Genomic DNA, 20,928 nt, shown 5'->3' with positions numbered 1-20,928 from the left:
TTTTGCGCTGGAATCGATCAGTGCCTTCTGATCTCTACCAAGCGGAGTTAAGGGTATATTGTATAGTTATTATTTAATAACTTAAATGATAATTACAAACTTAAAAATATATAACAATAATGGGAAAGGGATGTTTAAGTGATGCGCCTCGTTGGTAGGTCGTCGGGGTGTAGCCTTCGGAGGCGCCTCTCACTGATGGGCTCAGCAAGGGCCCTTGCGGCCGCGTTCGGATGCTGCACCAATTTGTCGGAGTATCGGCTGCTGAAGAAGTTGAGCTGATCTCCGACCTTTGTTAGGCGGAGATCGCGTTCGATGGCGTCTGTTGTTACGTACCCTGGCAGGCCAGCAACCTTGCGTGCTGCCTTGGCTTGGACCACTCTTATGCGACGGAGCTGGTGTGCTGATGCCGTGCCCCAAACTTGGATCGCATATGTCCAGATAGGCGTTACCATCGTTTTGATAAGCAGTGTCTTCGTGGATATGTGCAGCTTGCTTTGAGGTTTTAGTAGCCAATCGAGCTTTTGTAGTCTTCTCAGGCATTTTGCTCTCGTTGCTGCGATGTGAGGCCCCCATATGAGCCTTCGATCGAGGTGGACACCCAAATAGCAGAAAGAGTTGGTCTGCTCAATGGTTCCTCCATCGAACCGTAGCCCCTGGCAGCTGTCTGGGAGCAGCGTAAAAGTGACGCAGGCGGACTTGGCACAGTTTATAGCGATGTTCCACATATTTTCATTTATTTCATTCTCGGTAAAGAAATTTCTTATCGCAGCTGATAACATATCGCAAGGTATTTCTTATATTTTGTCAGTATATGTTTGAAGCTGAAAAAGACATGACTGCAATTCAATTAAATGAGCTAGTTTTCGGAGAGGTAAGACTATTTAGTAATATTTAATAAGGTTTCTTTTGGTAAAAAGAGTGCAAATTATTTAGAAAATTGGAGGAGGCTGGTATGGTCTTATCCGGAAGGGAACATATAATGGCAACGTGGTAGCTATTAAAACCATTCAAGGGAATATTGAAACGAAGGATATTCAACGCGAAATCAAGTACTGGTCGATGATGGAACACAAGAACATCATTCCATTATTTGGGGCAGCGATCGACAAAAATGAGATCCACTTGGTTATGGAATATGCAGAAGGCGGAACCCTGGGGTACTTCTTGCATGAGAGCGATACACCATATACACTTGCAGAAGGTATAAGCTGGTTACGTCAGGCTGCGGAGGTATATAATACATATGCTTTTTAATCAGAGCGGATGAAAACTTTGATTATTTATGTTATATTTATAGGCACTCGCTTGTCTACATGGGCAATCAGAGCAATCAGTGGTTCATCGTGATGTGAAGCCCTTCAATATGTTGCTAGACGGCACTAGAAGCACGTTGAAAATTTGCGATTTTGGGTTTGTTAGAAATGTGCAATCCCAAATGACAAATCTAAAGGGAACTTGCTTGTATATTGCACCCGAGGTTGATATATCTCATATTTACGTGTATATATATCATTTCAATTAACGCACCTTACGACACACAGATTTTCAATGGTAAGCGATACACTGAGAAATGTGATGTGTATAGCATGGGCATTACAATCTGGGAAGTTCTGTCGCGTAAAGTGCCGTACTATGAAAAAGATGATCTTGGAAATGTTCAACTCTTAAGGCTAATCGATGACGGTATGTTCAAAATTTATAAGAGTATGAGTATACTTGTTAGAGAACAACATTAACGTTAACATATTATTGACGCAGATCTACGGCCATCTCTAAATGATTTAATTTTTGAGTGTCCCGAACAAATAAAAACTCTGATGCTAGAATGCTGGGATCGTAACCCCGATAAGCGTCCCTCCATGAAGAGTATTGTGGACATCTTGACATCAAATGAATAATATTTAATTTTATTTTATTTTGATTAAAAGCGAACAAATTATTACTTCATTATTCTCGACCTTGTTGCCTGGCCTGAGATGTGGCCAAGTTACATAAACACACGGCCCGCCCCATCTCAGCTCATAACGAAATAAATTTAAAATGACTTCTTTCAGTCTAATTGATCAATGTACATAACAAATGAAGAGTACTTTCATTAGCCGAACTGAAATATGGAGAAGCTGCACGCATGCTGGACCATCCATTCATCATCTGCACTTCGAGACACTTCTGCGAACAAGTTTCAACTATCGTAATTGACCCGGAACTAGCTTAAAGCCAAATATTTGCACAGCATGTCAGTTGTGTGGGTGGGAAAAGGAAAGACGTGGCCATCGAGACAGGGGCCAATGCCTGCTATCAATAACTGCAAGGCATTGCTACAGACGGTCACGCCCACGGCCCCAGAAACACCAATACAAGTACACTTAATGATTGGCCCAAAGCAAATAGAAGTGCAAAAGATGAAAACAAATATTTCCATAGCATATGCAAAGTGAACAGATACAGATACGGATACGAGTATTGGATACGAATGTAGAAGCGAGCAGGTTATCATAAGTTTCGAGTGTCAACTATCATAGTCCTAGTTTTTCAGGCACCCATTCAATTTTGTTCTTTTTTTTCTTCTCTTTTTTCTACTCCGCACTAATTGTAGATAAAACGGTCCCAATTGGCGCAAGGCTGCAGCTTCTCAGTTTCACTTTCATTTCCTATTGCCGTTACCCATTACCAATTCAGTAGTCAGGAGCCAATTGATGGGGCGTGTCGTCAGAGTGTCTTGTGGCTATATTGTCAAAGCATTTAGCGATGCGGTTCGATATGAACACAGAGCAAAGTGTTAAAGACTGTATGTGTGTGTGTGTGTGCGAGTTTGTGTGTGTGTGTGGTTGTGCGTGAATGTCTGGACCATGTCCTGTGACTTGGCTCATTGCAATTTTGCACGTGAACTTGTTAAGAGCAAAAACAACGTGGACAAAACATGAAACTGCAAATTGAACGCTTATTGCCATGAAAAACAAGTAAAGGTGCTCGAGTCGGGATTGCCCGAGCTGTCGCAACAAACACACACAAGTGCAATAGTCTTTACGTAAAAAAATGTAATATATTGAACTTTTAGGGGCATATGGACCTCCCACAAAACAGACTTACTGTCTTTAAATCGATATTTATCGAAATTATAAATATATCAAAATGATAACACGCTTTATATATATAGCATATTATAATTAAAGTCTCTGTTACGAACAGTCGCCGATGCGTTTATATACACGGACAAACAAGCTTACATGCTTAGATCGGCTCAGCTTGTCGGCCTGATCAAGAATCTTTTATATGGAGTCAAAGATGCCGCTTTTTACCTACTTCTTACACTTACAAAAACCCATTATACCCTTTTATACGCATTTACAATCTATACAGGGTATAAATTAAAAAAAAAAGCACTTCCAAAGGGAAACAAACACAAGCAATGTAAAACTAATGAATCGATATTCTGCAAAATCTAATGCTGAATGACAAAAAAATGAAAACTACCTTTATTGATTAAAAGGCACGGAATAATAAAAAAAATGGATAAATACAGATATTGCCATAAATATTTTGACACCTCTACTATATTGTGAGCTCCCACAATAAATATTTGGGAAAACAAGATCGAACTTTTAACGTTAGTTTCATTTTGGTCAGCTTTGCTTTTAACTCATTTAAAAAAAAAAAACATTTAAAAAAGAATGTTTTTGAAATTCAGTTTGAAAAATTAAGCATTAATGTAAAAAACTTTTCTGTACATACCTTACTGTGAGATTGTAAACGTGGTAAATAGTTTTCATACATTTTTTAAGGGAGTTACCAAATAAATTGATCTCGGAGCAAAACATTTGCAACTTTGCCTATTTTAATCGTCTACTGGCCTTTTACATATACGTATCACTGAAAAAAAAGCATTGCTTAAATTAATGAGAATCTCTTAGAAAGGCGACATTTAATAGAAAGTAATTGAGAAAGAAAAGGCAGCAGTAAGATAAAGAAAATTATGGAATAAGATGGACCGAGTGAATTACTAAAGAGAAAAGCCAAATAAAATAAATAAAAGGGAAAGTCTATTACATATTAACTCATATAAATACATTTTATTTAGCCAAATATCAAAATAGGCTAAGAAGACGTTGTTAACTAGATTTTTTTGAATTGCGCGCCCTTTAGCGCCTATCATAGCAACGAGCTTGGTGCTGCCTGTGAGCAGTGCTGCCCATTTGCAGTGCTGCCCATTAGCTATTTCAATTTGAATTGTTCAACAATTCGAATTTGTCTCAATATTTGTTCAGGTCGAGGCTTGGCTATAATTTAAACAATTTTAAATTGATTTTAGGCTTAGATTAATGAAATAAAGGAAAGGGGAGCCACATCGTCCTTTATTTAATGAAGAGCACTTGCATTTTTAAAAAAAATTTCTTTATTTAAACAAAATTAAACTCCACTAACAGAAACAATCCAATCCCTGACTGCCGCTACTCTGGAATAAACACCTGGATATTCGGGCTTCGCACAGCCAAATCCCCACGAAACGACGCCCCAGAGTTTGCCATGGGCAGCCAGCGGACCACCCGAATCCCCTTGGCACGCATCCTTGCCGCCCTCCTGCAGACCCGCGCACAACATACGATCTGTGATATTACCAAAATTATCATAGGCCAACGTGCACTGCGTCTGATTCACCTTGGGCACGGTAACGGCGCGCAGCACATCCGTAGATTCCTCCGCATTTTGGGTGTTGCCCCAGCCAGTAATGGTGACGGGCGTCCCATCCGGAATATCTTCATTCTGCTTGGGCAACTGCACAAACGCCTGCGTTATATTTGTGGCATTATACTGGGCCAACTCCAGCAGCGCAAAGTCATAGTCAATAATGCGTGGATCGTATTTGGGATGACGATGAACGCGCTGAATGTCCGCCAGGACACCGCCGCTATCCTTGCGCGTGGCACCAATGCGTACTCGAAGCGATTGCACGTTGGCGTTCTCGACACAATGGGCAGCAGTCAGTGCCCAGCCGTCAGCTATCAACGAGCCGCCACACATGTGATAATTGCGCTGGAGTGATATTTGATAGGGATAATCCTTAATGGTCACCTCAATGCCGCCCACAATGCGTCCATCCAGTCGCAGGCGCAGTTGTGGCGCCGGCGGCGGCGGCACAGCCAAGCAGCCGATGCAGGCCAACAGTAGCGGTAGGAGCAGCGTCTTCCGATGATGCGACATCTTCAGTTCCGAGTAGGTTAGTGGTACGCTAACTCAACTGGCGCCGAGCTTATATACGAAGCCAATGGGTTATCAATCGTTTGTTTTTCAAGGTCAATCACATGTGTGTGTTTATTTAGCGAAGGTATCCACTTGGCCTAGTTAATCCGTCGCCGATACTCGTAAAATTTATTGCCCACAGACGATGACGTCGTCATCGACTATGTTATCTTAAAATCAATTATTTAACTAATATTGTTATAAGCGAACAATTCGGGGTGTTTTTCCTATATTTGAACTATCATCAGCAATAAAAGGTTGGAAAGTGTCCTCAAAAAACAAGTGGCTTAAGCGGATACACATCTCAAAATCAGCAAGAACCCATGTTTTCAATTTTCAATGTATTTGCCCAATTAGAACCATAGATAACTTTATGTTCTTTGTTGACTTTTCGTTTTGAAACAAATAGTTCCAATACGAACTATAAGATATAGTGATCCGAATCAGACAAAAGAACTGTTTGCTACAGAAAACGCACCTGAGTTGGGTTTCTTGAAGATTTAAAATTGAGACTTGTTTTCAGAGCTTGGGACTTTCATACAAGAGCTAATCGACTCGAGAGTTGGATATGCTCGAGAATATATATACTTTGTGGCCCCATTGTATTATATATTATAATGTCAGATCGCGTTGACATCTGCTAGATCTGCTTCTCCGTATTAATAGCCCCCTGTGTCTTTGTAATAACACGTAGTTCAAGGGCGTCTAAGATGATGGCCTTTGGTCATAGTAGATGCCACGATGCGAAGTGTATCCTTTGAATTACTCAATGTCCAGACAGTTTTATCACAGTGATGACTGTTGGCACTCTTTATCCTTGAGCTTCCATCGAGTTCGCACAGCTCCGATGGCTACTCTGCCGAACGTGCTTGGCTAAATAGATCCTTAGTAGTTGCCCTTATTGACTTTGTGAAACTTGAACTTCATCGATAGCTGAACTTCATTAATAATGTATGTACCATTGCATTTGGTAGCGAGAAGAGATTAAACCTTCTCCTTAATATATTAATTACAAATTTTATTTTATGCATTCAAGAAGCAGTTTTTGTACCACTATAGAAAATATGTTTCTGATGCTCTTCATCCATTACAAACGGATAAAATGGTTTCGTATATATCTCCATGTTCATCCGTCTGTTCGTATGATCTCGTTAACTATTGAAGCCAGTAATGGATTATCGTATTTAATGAGCAGAGTAAATTAGCCTGCTTCTGAAATGGCTCACTCTATTTTCATTTTTTGAGATTACACAAAATTTCTAATGCACGTACAAGTACGGAAATAAATATGTTTCACGAAAAGCTGCAAGCATTGATCTCTCTAGCTTTTATAATGTCCGATATGTTCAAAAACACCAAAGAATGGCTATCTTCGGGATGCCGAAGGAACGATCGGTCGTCGATTGGGTGTTTTTGCAAAGAACTTTTTTGTCTTTTAAAAATTATTATCTTAAACTCAGCAATTACGAGCTTCAGTATTATTCTAACCCAGCTGCATCAAGTCGAACTAATAGAATACATGCTTGATATATGTATCTCAGTCGGAAATAAAAGATTTGTTTAAAAGGGTTTTGTTTACGTTAAGGGACTGCAATGATATTTGACCTTCGGCGTGCCGAATTAATCAAAAATCTAAACGAGAGATTTGCATATCGATGCACAGCTTGGAAGCATTCAAATAAGAGGGACAAGAACAGGAATCTGGTACTTCTGCTCTGTACTAGACTGATCTGTTGCATAATTAAGAGTTTGCATTTGCTTACAGTTTAAGCCAGGTCAGGAATTTATTGTTGGACGGCATATCGGTCACTCGGTCCAACTGCAAACCATTAACAGCCGCCAACTGCTTCAGATCCCTGATATCCCTGATGCCCCAAGATGCGTTGCGACGCCTTAAATCCGCATCAAAGTCTACATTGCTTTTGGGCGTCAACTGGCCATCCTGGGCATAGGGTCCATAGGTGAACAGTTTGCCGCCAGCCTTTAGCAGCTGGCCGGCAGCACGAAACAGGCCCTCGGAGCAGGCCCATGGGCTAATGTGCATCATGTTGCAGTTCAGCATGTAATCGTAGCTGGCAGGCTTCGCCTGCTTCACTGTGTCCGCATCCCATAGATGCAACTCCTGCGAAATGTCAACAAAGAGCGGCGGACAAATGTTTCCCGTGACGCAGTCCGCGGCATATGCGTTAATGGAGTCGAAATCCTGGCGGGAATATTCCGAAGTTTGAAAACTTATATTGGGTAGCAAAGGCGCCAAAAACCCAGCGTGCTGACCCGAACCAGACGCAATCTCGAGCAGCCGCAAGTTGGGTGTTTTCTTATCCACCTGCAAGAGCAGGGCCTCCGATATCGGCTGCGAATTGCGATCTGCCGATGGATGTGTACGCTTTCTAGCGCTGCAAAGCGTTGACACATGCAATAAACGTTTAAGAGGTCGTGTGAAACTGTGTGCAGCGATTACTATAAGTTTAATTAGAATTTGTCTAACAATTTACCTCATATTGCTGCGAGCTTCACTTACATTATTTAGTTCAGATTCTAGTGAGGTGACTCGCAATTAATCGACCAGGGCTGGCGCAACTCGTGATTGTTAATAAGGCACGATTGCTGCATGTGAATGTACCCAAATTGGTACACTGCTTATGTTCCTGTTTACAAATAAAAAATATCTGCAAATATTTTTGTATGTATGCCACGAGCAACTGAATAATAGCAAAGCCAATTGCAAAAGAATAATTGCTGTATTATTACTTAAATATTATTTAAATAATTTATTTTAAATACCAATATATATATGTCCGCCCTTAAATGTTTCTGTATTTACACTCAACTATCGATATCTAGTGCATTATTTATTGCACGCATATCAATAAATGTCATTTTCTTTTCGCAGTGCTGCTTAAACTCTATCGCACGACCGCCACAATTTGCTGTGAGATCCACAAATTTTTGCCATTTTTACAGGCATTGTTTTGTTAAATCAATTTTTGCGCCTAAATAAGCTGCACAATGTCTGATAATGATGACGATTTCATGTGCGACGATGATGAAGATTATGGTCTGGTAAGAATATCACCAATAAAGTTTCTCCTAGCGCTGTTCTTGAAACCCGGCATCTGCTTCGCTCGCGGCTTCTATTTTAGGAATACTCAGAGGACAGCAACTCGGAACCGGACGTAGATCTAGAGAATCAATACTACAACAGCAAGGCACTTAAAGAGATGGAGCCCACAGCAGCGCTCGCCAGTTTCCAAAAGGTGCTCGACTTGGAGAATGGCGAAAAGGGTGAGTGGGGCTTCAAGGCACTGAAGCAGATGATAAAAATCAACTTTAGTCTGGTGAGTGGGCAGCACAAGGTTCAAAAGAAAAAAAACCTGACAAATCCTTTTACTTAACTCGCAGAACAACTACAAGGAAATGATGGTGCGCTACAAACAGCTGCTCACCTACATTAAAAGCGCTGTCACACGCAACCATTCGGAGAAGAGCATCAACTCCATACTGGATTACATTTCAACGTCCAAGAATGTAAGTGAGAAGCTGGCAAACATAAATTTCTAAGCAGGCCAATATATTTGTATATTTGTGAGAACTGGATTAGGCCGGGCTACATCTGATTTTAAAGAGGTTTCATATTTAACCAGTTAACTCCAACTCCTCTACAGAATTTCAATGTCTTAGAGGGTATCATATATATTTGTTATTAAATATGTAGCACATAAAAACAGACATTTCCGACCCCATATAGTGTAGTTATACTTGATCGCAAGCATCAGTACCTTGTCATCTGTCTGTGTATTTCAACGAAAATAAGTTCAGACGAACATTCTGATTTAGGATCGAAGACAGAGTTTTTGTATAATATACGAGATTCAGAATGAGGCAAATAATATATTGCCATCAGCGGGCTACAAAATAATAGAACTGATAAGAAAAATTGCTCAAGTTTTGTTTTTGAAAAATGCACGGACCAAACTAGGTAATGGCGAGTGTTGCTTTGCTTCTAACACATAGGCTAAATCCTATTGCCATCGGGCGCCAATTCATTGTTTGTATAATACACCCTTTGTTTAATAAACAAACAAAAAGCACCTTGCCAGGTCAAAAAAAAAAACAAAAATCAACTTAAATTACAATTAATCGTAAAAAATTCTTTTAGATGGAGTTGCTGCAAAACTTTTATGAGACCACTTTGGATGCTCTGCGCGATGCCAAAAACGATCGCTTGTGGTTCAAAACTAACACTAAGCTGGGCAAGCTGTACTTTGATCGCAGCGACTTTACTAAATTGCAAAAGATACTCAAACAGTTGCATTCGAGCTGCCAGACAGACGACGGCGAGGATGATCTAAAAAAGGGCACACAATTGCTGGAGATTTATGCATTGGAAATTCAAATGTACACTGTACAAAAAAACAACAAGAAACTGAAAGCTCTCTACGAGCAATCGCTGCACATTAAATCAGCTATTCCACATCCTCTTATAATGGGCGTTATTCGCGAATGCGGCGGCAAAATGCATCTACGCGAAGGCGAATTCGAGAAGGCGCACACAGACTTCTTTGAGGCCTTCAAGAACTACGATGAAAGCGGCTCGCCCAGACGCACCACCTGCCTTAAGTACTTGGTGCTAGCAAATATGTGCGTGAAATTGTATTAAATTAATTAAAACTGCATAATTAATATGATCTGTTCAACAGGCTTATGAAGTCCGGTATCAACCCGTTCGACTCGCAGGAGGCCAAGCCTTATAAGAACGATCCCGAGATTTTGGCCATGACAAATCTGGTTAATTCATACCAAAACAATGACATCAACGAGTTTGAGACTATATTGCGTCAACATCGCAGCAACATTATGGCTGATCAGTTTATACGCGAACACATTGAGGACTTACTGCGCAACATACGCACCCAGGTGCTCATTAAACTGATCAGACCATACAAGAACATAGCCATACCGTTCATAGCCAATGCACTCAACATTGAGCCCGCCGAGGTGGAGAGCTTGCTGGTTTCCTGCATACTCGATGAGTACGTGACTTGTCAGCAGATCAGCTTAAGCCCTAGCTAAATAATTTAATTTTACTTTTCAGCACCATCAAGGGACGCATCGATCAGGTGAATCAAGTGCTGCAGCTGGACAAGATTAATAGCAGTGCAGCCCGCTACAATGCGCTGGAGAAATGGTCCAACCAAATCCAATCGCTGCAGTTTGCTGTAGTACAGAAAATGGCTTAGGCATAAGGCAATGATTAAAACCTAATCGAAATTATGAAAATATTTTAAACGCCGTCTGCTTATTTAAAAGGTACCGTCGAAAGTTGAGAGCATTGAGCATTAAATGTGACAATGGTTAGCTAGTGTATCAAATCATTTGTATATATACATACACATAAGTGGTAAGGGCTTTCCGTATAATTTTGAGATAAGCGCTGGTACTTGTACCATAAATGTAATGGTTGCAGTACAAGCGATAAGCCACAGTATATTTCCACACCCAACATAGGAATATTCCAAATATTCAATTGCTTAAAAAGACCGCTTCATAAAGAACGTTGTGTTATAAATAAGTAAGAAGTGTCGGGAGCCGTTCTATGCACCTGCGTCTATTTTATTTACCAAACTTTTTTAAATTCTACCAAAAAATATAATTGGAATTTCCATTGACGAACCAAAAAGAAGTGCCTGAGCATGTTTTGATAAAATTTCAATAGCTATCATATTTATGGTCTTCGCGATAAAGAAAACAAATTTGAAATGCAGACACATTGAATAGGCCATACTTTGATAATTACAAATTTTAGAGGTCAAGAAAGTAAAAATAATATAGTTGAAACAGTGGAAAAGAAAAATCTATACAATGTTAGGAAATATAGAAAATTCGTTTTATCTAAAAATAATATTAATGTGAATGATTTAACCATCACGTTTTAAGAATGAAATTCATATTTTTAATTTCAATCAGGTCCTTCATAAACAACTTAGAAGCTTATGAAGTTAAGGTTTTGATAAGTCGACATAACTCAACAGAGTGACAGTCTACTAATACTCTAAAATTACTGAATAGCATGAGTCGCAAAATATGATAATGAATTTCAGTTAATTTGGAAGAATAGACAATACCTCAGAAGAATTGAAAATTCAGACTCAATTTATTATTTAAACAGTTTGAGCAGTTACCGTAGGAATAGCCGCTCGTGTTTCGATTATTTCTGTTTTTTCCTTCTTTCCGCAGCGCTCGTGCATCCACAATCTCAGTCTATAGATCCAGAAGATTAATACACAAAAGATCAGGGCTAAAACAATGCAGCCACAAACGCTGCCAATGGCCAGTCCCGGCCTCTCCCAGTCCAGAATAAAGTATATGAACCGATTACCTAAGCTGCAAGTGGGCCAAAATAATAATGCAATTTATAAAAATAAAATAATATGGAATTGCCCAATGAAATTGCTCACATGTCTACGCCGCCTGCCCAGAAGTAGATTAGCGAGAAAATACCATAGATGAGGCCCACAGCAAGTGGATATACAAAGTGCATCAGGCGCGTGGGAAAAGCCACAATAAAACAATCGAAAATCATGCAAACGGAATTAAACGCATGCGCCCAGATATTGTAAAGTCCAATGGGCCCACCAGCCATGCCTAAAGAAGGATTTTTTTTGTAATATAATTATTTCAGTTTCTCACATAAGTCTTAAGAAGTGCGACTCACTCGGATACAGCGCTGCCCAAAACACCAATGTTATCATCATGGCCAGGACGGTGGTCGTGTAGTGCGAGCACCAGTAAATCTTGAGTGCCCAGCTACCAGGTTCTGCAAATAGGTCATGTGTCAAAATTGTTGTGAATCGGTATGAATTGTATTAATTATGTGCGAACTATTTGTGTGAAAGTTAAATGTGCTGTTCGAATCATGAATCAATGCTCTGAATTAAACCACTGTGAAATGTTCACTATGGCAATTAAGGATTTATGAGTTAAGCAGAGAATATGAATGGATTCGTTTTAATGTTAAGTTAACAGGGACTTCGATTACAAAACAAAATTTGAATACTGTTATGGACGTTTTACAGCCCTAATTGCTTCTCAAACAAAATGATGGGGAGGGAGGTATAAATGTATCTTGAAATATTGAAAAATAAAAAGGGGAAAAAGGGGATTTCACATCACTTCTTACCAAAGTAGCTGGGCCTTATAAAGTATATGGTGGCTACCACGGCGCCATAGGCGCAGGCATAGAAACACAAAGTGAAACCCCAATCGGTCAGATAGATGAACCACCTGCCGTCGTTATAATCCTGCACGAGGCTGCCAATGACACCGCCCGCAAAGAAGGCGGCCAAAAGCCAACGATAGATCAGCCAGATGAAGCAGCGTTCGCCACGTTGCCACTGGGAGCGGCAAAGGTCCGCAGGCTCATCGTGGTGCAGTGAAAATTTGGAGCACTTGAACTCATCCAACAGAGGCTGGCAACAGCATTGCCCGCTTGGATCGCGCATGCCGGCTGGATGAACTCGATGTCTACGAAGCTGGACAAACGCTGCTAGGGCCGTCCAGAGCAGCTGGCTAGATTGTTGGTAGAACGAGAACTGACGCAGCCAGGGCCAGAGTTGGCCCAGCAGAGCTGACAGTTTGGCATTATTTCCGAAAATCGCTGGAGTTGAATGGCAATTTGAGTGCTGAACTTATCAGGGCACGATCCTTATCGCCAGATATGTATAGCTGGAAAGTACTTCCAATGATTATGTCTATCAGATAAGTCACGGTACAAATAACCAATAAGCATTTAACCGCTGTTATTAACGTTGTCCAGAACCGAACTAACTTGGCCAACAACGCGGCACTAGCAGCAGCAGCAGCTAACAAAGCGAAGCAGGCCTGAAAAATTTCCCACGATTTTCCACGCGCAAAATTTGCGTTGAATTTTTAAACAACTTTTTGGGAACTTTTGCACATGATTCATGCGAACAATAAAACTATCATAAATAAACATTGGCTGACTCTGTCGGGTAAATACAGCCCTAATGATAAGAAGGCGCGATCATTCAAAAAAAAAACGAGAAAGAAGTGCTATATTCGGCACACCGAAGATTTAATACCCTTGCAGACCCAAGCTTTTCAAAATGCTCATAGTGCTTTGCCCGTATCTAAGAAGCACAGGGAAAATAGTTAATGCCGAGTATGGTTAAGATATCTTGAAAAACAAAACAGGTTTCCATACAACAACTTAATTTTCGACCGATCGTTCCTATGGCAGCTATATGATATAGTTGTCCGATGTGAATAAGATTTTGCATAAGTGGAGGGAGCATAGTAAAACTAATAAATGCCGAGTTTGGTCAAGATATCTTGAAAAATAAAAAAAATTCCATACAACAGCATAATTCTCGACCGATCGTTCCTATGGCAGCTATATGATATAGTTGTCCGATCTTAATAGGATTTTGCAAATAAATGGGGAGCGTAGTAAAACTAATAAATACCGAGTTTGGTCAAGATATCTTGAAAAACATAAAAATTTTCTATACAAAAACTTAATTTTCGACCGATCGTTCCTATGGCAGCTATATGATATGGTTGCCCGATCTTAATAGAATTTTGCATATATATGGGGAGCTTAGTAAAACTAATAAGTACCGAGTTTGGTCAAGATATGTTGAAAAACATACAAATTTTCCATACAAAAACTTAATTTTCGACCGATCGTTCCTATGGCAGCTATATGATATAGTTGCCCGATCTTAATAGGATTTTGCATATATATGGGGAGCGTAGTAAAACTAATAAATACCAAGTTTAGTCAAGATAACTTTATAAACAAAAATGTTTTTCATACAAGAACCTACTTTTCGACCGATCGTTCCTATGGCAGCTATATGATATAGTGGTCCGATCCAGCTGGTTTTGACATATGAATTGCGTGCAACAGAAAGAGGAAATTCTGCAAAGTTTCATAAAGATTTCAAACTGAGAGACTAGTTCGCATAGAAACAGACAGACGGACAGACGGACATGGCTATATCAACTCGGCTGTTGATACTGATCAAGAATATATATACTTTATGGGGTCGGAGATGTCTCCTTCTATGCGTTACACATTTCACGACAAAATTATACAAAAGGGTATAAAAATATCAACGATTTCATTCAAACTGAAATCAGTCGCACACGCTATCAATTTATCATTTGCAAGTTAACATTCAATCAAAATCGTAATTGCGTAGCGGAGCATGTTACGGATCGAACGTGTGCCCAGGCACTTCAATATTGGAACTTGAACTCAGGTGTTTCCTATGGAACGCGACTACAAATAAACTATGCACACACTCTGTTAACTGAGGCCAACAATGTGGCATGGGATCCCTCTACATTAAAGATAAACTAAATTACGCGGTCTATTCTGTTAGTCATGTTAATAAAAAGAATATTATCACATTTTGATGGTCATGCGTTGAAAATAAAAGTTAAGAAAAGGAGATAAATGCTGGGAAAAAAACAGAATACGATTTATGAACAACTAAAAAATATCTTTCGAGAAAAAATATATATATACATTTTAAATACAAATTATTATTCAAAAATGCATATGCTAGTTTTTTATAAATATATAATGTCTTGAAAACTAAATACTATTCATCTGCTTAAAATTAAAACATCATATTAAATAATAATTAAATAATTAATATAAAATAATAAAAAAAAAAATATATATATATATATATATACTAGCGGGTATAACCCGGCCTTGTCCATGGCACGTATGTTATAAAATCAATGTTTTCAAAAAGCTTTGAAAATGATTTTGAAACTGATCGGACGGGAATCAAACAAACTTAAAATTCACCAAAAAAAAATTGAAATGCATTTTCCACCGAAGGAGTTTAGATTTTGCGAAAAATGTGAAACACGTCTCAAATAATTTTTCTTATAGATCTTTGGAAATAAATTTGAACACAAAACGTCATCCACCAAATCTTCGACCCCCATTTGCACCAAGGAGGAATGGATTTTTCAAAAAGTGTGAAACACCCCTCAAATGAATTTGAACATAGATCTTGAAAATGCGTTTGGGGCCTATCAGATGGTAAACAAAAAACTTTCATACAACCGTTTTCCGCCAATTTACCACTCTTGCGGGTGGAATTTCCCAAATCACTGAAATACGTATTTATTAAGTTCTTATGTAGAGCTTTGAAAATAAGTTTGAAGCAAATCGGACACAACTTAAAACTTCGCACAAAAAATCTTTGAGTCGCATTCCACCCGAAAAAGTTTGTATTCTGCGAAAAGTGTGAAACACGTCTCAAATGATTTTTCTTATAGATCTTTGGAAACGAATTTGAGCGCGAAACGTCATCCACCAAATCTTCGACCCCCATTTCCACCAAGGAGGAATGGATTTTTCGAAAAGTGTGAAACACCCCTCAAATGAATTTTAACAAAGACCTTTGAAACTAAATTTGAGGCCGGTAAACAAAAAAGTTACATACAAACGTTTTTCGCGATTTTGCCACACTTGCGGGTGGAATTTCCCGAAACCCCGTCTTAACGTGCACCTACATCACATAAGGTAGCTACAGTGAAAATTTCAGCTTCCTAGCTCTTACGGTTTGGGCTGTGCGTTGATCACCAATCAGTCAGTCAGTCAGTCAGGACAAACAGTTTTATATATAGAGATAAAATATATATATTCAAAGATAGTTTTTATAAAAAAATTAATTTCGGAAAAACCGAAATATTATTTATCTGCTTTAGATTAAGACAATATTATAATCATAATAAAATAATATTAAGCAATAAATAACAATATAAAAAAAATATATCACTGATTGCCTAATAAAATAATAATAATAATAATAATAAATTAATAAATAATAATAATTAAAATGTAATTGATTGCCTATAAAAATACGAATAAATAAATAACATTAAAAATATTAGTGATTACCTATTAAAATATTAATAATAAAATTTAATATATACAATTTTTTTATGTGATATAAATTATGCAGTTTTATTTTAAAAAAATGCTGATACATTTCGTACATTCGTAAAACTTGCTTAAATGAAAATAAACATTGTTGAATTGAGTCGTGCATTACGTCGATAATATAACATATAAACTCAAAATAAAAACCACAATAAAAGTCATCTCATAAGCATTAAACTTTCTTTGGCAAAGATCGATACATTTTCCCAAAAAATCCAGGAAAATTAAAAAATGTAAAAAAAAGTTAGCTTAGCCCAGGGACATTAAAAAAAAGAACACCTAATAATTTAATAGACCAAAATCTGTTTTAAACGTTGTTCTGATGGCCAGCATAATTTGTAGCAGACTACTCGGACGCAAATCTAAGCTTGTAATCTTTGCATACAGTTGCATTCGAGCTGCCAGACAGACGACGGCGAGGATGATCTAAAAAAGGGCACACAATTGCTGGAGATTTATGCATTGAAAATTCAAATGTACACTGTACAAAAAAACAACAAGAAACTGAAAGCTCTCTACGAGCAATCGCTGCACATTAAATCAGCTATTCCACATCCTCTTATAATGGGCGTTATTCGCGAATGCGGCGGCAAAATGCATCTACGCGAAGGCGAATTCGAGAAGGCGCACACAGACTTCTTTGAGGCCTTCAAGAACTACGATGAAAGCGGCTCGCCCAGACGCACCACCTGCCTTAAGTACTTGGTGCTAGCAAATATGTGCGTGAAATTGTATTAAATTAATTAAAACTGCATAATTAATATGATTCTGTTCAACAGGCTTATGAAGTCCGGTATCAACCCGTTCGACTCGCAGGAGGCCAAGCCTTATAAGAACGATCCCGAGATTTTGGCCATGACAAATCTGGTTAATTCATACCAAAACAATGACATCAACGAGTTTGAGACTATATTGCGTCAACATCGCAGCAACATTATGGCTGATCAGTTTATACGCGAACACATTGAGGACTTACTGCGCAACATACGCACCCAGGTGCTCATTAAACTGATCAGACCATACAAGAACATAGCCATACCGTTCATAGCCAATGCACTCAACATTGAGCCCGCCGAGGTGGAGAGCTTACTGGTTTCCTGCATACTCGATGTACAGAAAATGGCTTAGGCATAAGGCAATGATTAAAACCTAATCGAAATTATGAAAATATTTTTAACGCCGTCTGCTTATTTAAAAGGTACCTTCGAAAGTTGAGAGCTATTGAGCATTAAATGTGACAATGGTTACCTAGGGTATTAAACCATATAAGTGGCAAAAGCTTTCCATATAATTTTGAGATAATCGCTGGTACTTGTACCATAAATATAATTGTTGCAGTACAAGTGTTAAGCCACAGTATATTTCCACACCCAACATAGGAATATTCCAAATATTCAATTGCTTAAAGAGTCCGCTTCATAAAGAACATAGTGTTATAAAGTATGAATTATCGGGAGCCTTTAAGAGGGGGATTCCTATTTCTATGCACCTGGGTCTATTTTGATTACCGAACTTTTTTATACTCTACTCAATAGCTATCAGAAAATAAGTATTTATTTTTATGGTCCTCGCGATAATGAAAACAAATTTGCAATGCAAACACATTGAATTAACCAAACTTTGATAACTAAAAATTTTAGAGGTCAAGAAAGTAAAAATAATCTAGTTGAAAAAGTCGAAAAGAAATATCTGAACAATGTTAGGAAATATTTAACTATCTCGTTTTAAGAACGAAATTCATATTTTTAATTTCAATCAGGTCCTTCATAAACAACTTAAAAGCTTATGAACTTAAGGTTTTGATAAGTGGACATAACTCAACAGAGTGACACTCTACTAATACTCTAATATTGCTGAATAGCAGGAGTCGCAAAAAATGATAATGAATTTCAGTTAATTTGGAAGAATAGACAATACCTCAGAAAAATTGTAAATTCAGACTCAATTTATTATTTAAACAGTTTGAGCAGTTACCGTAGGAATAGCCGCTCGTGTTTCGATTATTTCTGTTTTTTCCTTCTTTCCGCAGCGCTCGTGCATCCACAATCTCAGTCTATAGATCCAGAAGATTAATACACAAAAGATCAGGGCTAAAACAATGCAGCCACAAACGCTGCCAATGGCCAGTCCCGGCCTCTCCCAGTCCAGAATAAAGTATATGAACCGATTACCTAAGCTGCAAGTGGGCCAAAATAATAATGCAATATATAAAAATAAAATAATATGGAATTGCCCAATGAAATTGCTCACATGTCTACGCCGCCTGCACAGAAGTAGATTAGCGAGAACAGACCATAGATGAGGACCACAGCAAGTGGATATACAAAGTGCATCAGGCGCGTGGGAAAAGCCACAATAAAACAATCGAAAATCATGCAAACGGAATTAAGCGCATGCGACCAGAGATTGTAAAGTCCAATGGGCTCACCAGCCATGCCTTAAGAAGGATTTTTATTAATATAATTATTTCGGTTTCTAAGTCTTAAGAAGTGCGACTCACTCGAATACAGCGCTGACCAATACACCAATGTTATCATCATGGCCAGGACGGTGGTCGTGTAGTGCGAGCACCAGTAAATCTTGAGTGCCCAGCTACCAGGTTCTGCGAATAGGTCATGTGTCAAAATTGTTGTGAATCGGTAAGAAAATGAGTTGTAAATGTTGACTGAAGTAGTAATAGACTTATATTTCCCTTGCAATTTTTGTGTGAAAGTTAAATGTGCTGTTCGAATCATGAATCAATGCTCTGAATTAAACCACTGTGAAATGTTCACTATGGCAATTAAGGATTTATGAGTTAAGCAGAGAATACTTCGATTACAAAACAAAATTTGAATACTGTTATGGACGTTTTAAAGCCCTAATTGCTTCTCAAACAAAATGATGGGGAGGGAGGTATAAATGTATCTTGAAATATTGAAAAATAAAAAGGCAAAGGAAAAAGGGGATTTCACATCACTTCTTACCAAAGTAGCTGGGCCTTATAAAGTATATGGTGGCTAAAACGGCGCCATAGGCGCAGGCATAGAAACACAAAGTGAAACCCCAATCGGTCAGATAGATGAACCACCTGCCGTCGTTATAATCCTGCACGAGGCTGCCAATGACACCGCCCGCAAAGAAGGCGGCCAAAAGCCAACGATAGATCAGCCAGATGAAGCAGCGTTCGCCACGTTGCCACTGGGAGCGGCAAAAGTCCGCAGGCTCATCGTGGTGCAGTGAAAATTTGGAGCACTTGAACTCATCCAACAGAGGCTGGCAACAGCATTGCCCGCTTGGATCGCGCATGCCGGCTGGATGAACTCGATGTCTACGAAGCTAGACAAACGCTGCTAGGGCCGTCCAGAGCAGCTGGCTAGATTGTTGGTAGAACGAGAACTGACGCAGCCAGGGCCAGAGTTGGCCCAGCAGAGCTGACAGTTTGGCATTATTTCCGAAAATCGCTGGAGTTGAATGGCAATTTGAGTGCTGAACTTATCAGGGCACGATCCTTATCGCCAGATATGTATAGCTGGAAAGTACTTCCAATGTTTATGTCTATCAGATAAGTCACGGTACAAATAACCAATAAGCATTTAACCGCTGTTATTAACGTTGTCCAGAACCGAACTAACTTGGCCAACAACGCGGCACTAGCAGCAGCTGCAGCTACCAAAGCGAAGCAGGCCTGAAAAATTTCCCTGAAATTTTCTGTTAGTTTTTCTATTCTGTTAGTCATGATAATAAAAAGAATATAATCACATTTTGATGGCCATGCGTTGAAAATAAAAGTTAAGAAAAGGAGATAAATGCTGGGGAAAAAAAAAAACAGATTCAGATTTACGAATTGCTAAAAAATATCATCCGAGTAAAAAGTTATACAGAAATTTGAAATATAAATTATTATTCAAAAATGCATATTCTAGTTTGTATAAATAAATAATGTCTTGAAAACTAAATACTATTGATCTGCTTAAAATTATTATTATTTTATTAAAATATCATATTAATAATAATTAAATAATGATATAAAATAATAAAAAATATATGACGATTGAAAGATAGATTTTATAAAATCATTATTTCGGGAAAAACGAAATATTATTTATCTGCTTTAGATTAAGACAATATTATGATAATAATAAAATAATATAAAACAATGCATAACAATATAAAACAAATATATCACTGATTGCCTATTAAAATAATAATAAAAATAATAAAACAATAAATTATAATAATTAAAATGTAATTGATTGTCTAATAAAATAAGAATAATAATAATAAAACAATAAATAATAATAATTGAAATGCAATTGATTGCATATTAAAATATGAATAAATAAGTAACATTCAAAATATCAGTGATAACCTATTAAAATAATAATAATAAAATTTAATAAATACAATTTTTTTATATGTGATATAAACTCAAAATAAAAACCACAATAAAAGTCATTTCATAAGCATTAAACTTTCTTTGGCAAAGATCGATACATTTTCCCAAATATCCAGGAAAATTAAAATAATTTAAATCAAATTAGCTTAGCACAGGGCCATAAAAATAGAACACTTAATATTTAAATAGACCAAAATCTTTTTAAAATTGAACGTTGTTCTGATGGCCAGCATAATTTGTAGCAAACTACTCGGACAAGCCTCCAACAATTTGTCACGCAAATCTAAGCTTGAAATCAAAAATTTGCCTCGAACCTATT

At 38.1% G+C, this 20,928-nt stretch overlaps 7 protein-coding genes across 11 annotated transcripts; 3 read left to right on the top strand and 4 right to left on the bottom strand.

The window, feature by feature from the left end:
- The first annotated feature begins 787 nt into the window (after positions 1-787).
- On the top strand, positions 788-2,080 carry LOC135439011 (mitogen-activated protein kinase kinase kinase 7-like). Its single transcript, XM_064697590.1, has 5 exons — positions 788-871; positions 934-1,230; positions 1,298-1,477; positions 1,542-1,683; positions 1,759-2,080. The coding sequence occupies exons 1-5, from the start codon at positions 812-814 to the stop codon at positions 1,896-1,898; spliced, it is 819 nt and encodes a 272-aa protein (XP_064553660.1). The 5' UTR covers positions 788-811; the 3' UTR covers positions 1,899-2,080.
- Positions 2,081-3,748: 1,668 nt separating this feature from the next.
- On the bottom strand, positions 3,749-7,861 carry LOC135439203 (UPF0585 protein CG18661). 5 transcript variants are annotated; one of them, XM_064697869.1, is made up of 3 exons: positions 7,734-7,861; positions 7,002-7,682; positions 3,749-3,870 (listed from the first exon to the last, which is right to left on the bottom strand). In XM_064697869.1, exons 1-3 carry the CDS (start codon positions 7,736-7,738, stop codon positions 3,855-3,857), a joined length of 702 nt encoding a protein of 233 aa, XP_064553939.1. In that variant the 5' UTR covers positions 7,739-7,861; the 3' UTR covers positions 3,749-3,854. The 5 variants fall into 5 exon arrangements, with proteins under 5 accessions (XP_064553939.1, XP_064553943.1, XP_064553940.1 ...); XM_064697873.1 differs by having other exon boundaries at positions 3,751-3,870; positions 7,002-7,634; positions 7,734-7,830; XM_064697870.1 differs by lacking the exon at positions 3,749-3,870 and adding an exon at positions 5,378-5,399.
- On the bottom strand, positions 4,393-5,242 carry Try29F (Trypsin 29F). The gene has a single exon (XM_064697868.1). It carries the CDS (start codon positions 5,197-5,199, stop codon positions 4,408-4,410), a length of 792 nt encoding a protein of 263 aa, XP_064553938.1. The 5' UTR covers positions 5,200-5,242; the 3' UTR covers positions 4,393-4,407.
- A 280-nt stretch (positions 7,862-8,141) lies between the features above and the next one.
- LOC135439230 (COP9 signalosome complex subunit 2) lies at positions 8,142-10,520 on the top strand. The gene is made up of 6 exons (XM_064697909.1): positions 8,142-8,301; positions 8,382-8,576; positions 8,641-8,766; positions 9,398-9,879; positions 9,939-10,271; positions 10,334-10,520. Exons 1-6 carry the CDS (start codon positions 8,248-8,250, stop codon positions 10,476-10,478), a joined length of 1,335 nt encoding a protein of 444 aa, XP_064553979.1. The 5' UTR covers positions 8,142-8,247; the 3' UTR covers positions 10,479-10,520.
- Positions 10,521-11,384: 864 nt separating this feature from the next.
- LOC135439075 (protein rolling stone-like) lies at positions 11,385-12,873 on the bottom strand. The gene is made up of 4 exons (XM_064697702.1): positions 12,419-12,873; positions 11,954-12,055; positions 11,697-11,883; positions 11,385-11,622 (listed from the first exon to the last, which is right to left on the bottom strand). The coding sequence occupies exons 1-4, from the start codon at positions 12,738-12,740 to the stop codon at positions 11,400-11,402; spliced, it is 834 nt and encodes a 277-aa protein (XP_064553772.1). The 5' UTR covers positions 12,741-12,873; the 3' UTR covers positions 11,385-11,399.
- Positions 12,874-16,619: 3,746 nt separating this feature from the next.
- LOC135438973 (COP9 signalosome complex subunit 2-like) lies at positions 16,620-17,374 on the top strand. The gene is made up of 2 exons (XM_064697543.1): positions 16,620-16,950; positions 17,011-17,374. The coding sequence occupies exons 1-2, from the start codon at positions 16,706-16,708 to the stop codon at positions 17,357-17,359; spliced, it is 594 nt and encodes a 197-aa protein (XP_064553613.1). The 5' UTR covers positions 16,620-16,705; the 3' UTR covers positions 17,360-17,374.
- Positions 17,375-18,158: 784 nt separating this feature from the next.
- LOC135439091 (protein rolling stone-like) lies at positions 18,159-19,830 on the bottom strand. The gene is made up of 4 exons (XM_064697718.1): positions 19,198-19,830; positions 18,732-18,833; positions 18,482-18,668; positions 18,159-18,407 (listed from the first exon to the last, which is right to left on the bottom strand). The coding sequence occupies exons 1-4, from the start codon at positions 19,517-19,519 to the stop codon at positions 18,185-18,187; spliced, it is 834 nt and encodes a 277-aa protein (XP_064553788.1). The 5' UTR covers positions 19,520-19,830; the 3' UTR covers positions 18,159-18,184.
- Between the last annotated feature and the right edge of the window lie 1,098 nt (positions 19,831-20,928).

This window comes from Drosophila montana, unplaced genomic scaffold (genome assembly GCF_035044405.1).
Source record: "Drosophila montana isolate Dmon_TW-CO22-7 unplaced genomic scaffold, ASM3504440v1 contig_402_1, whole genome shotgun sequence".
Classification (NCBI taxonomy): Eukaryota; Metazoa; Arthropoda; class Insecta; order Diptera; family Drosophilidae; genus Drosophila; species Drosophila montana.
The sequence above is the reverse complement of the archived record's forward strand: the minus strand, read 5'-3'. Positions and strand labels throughout refer to the sequence as shown.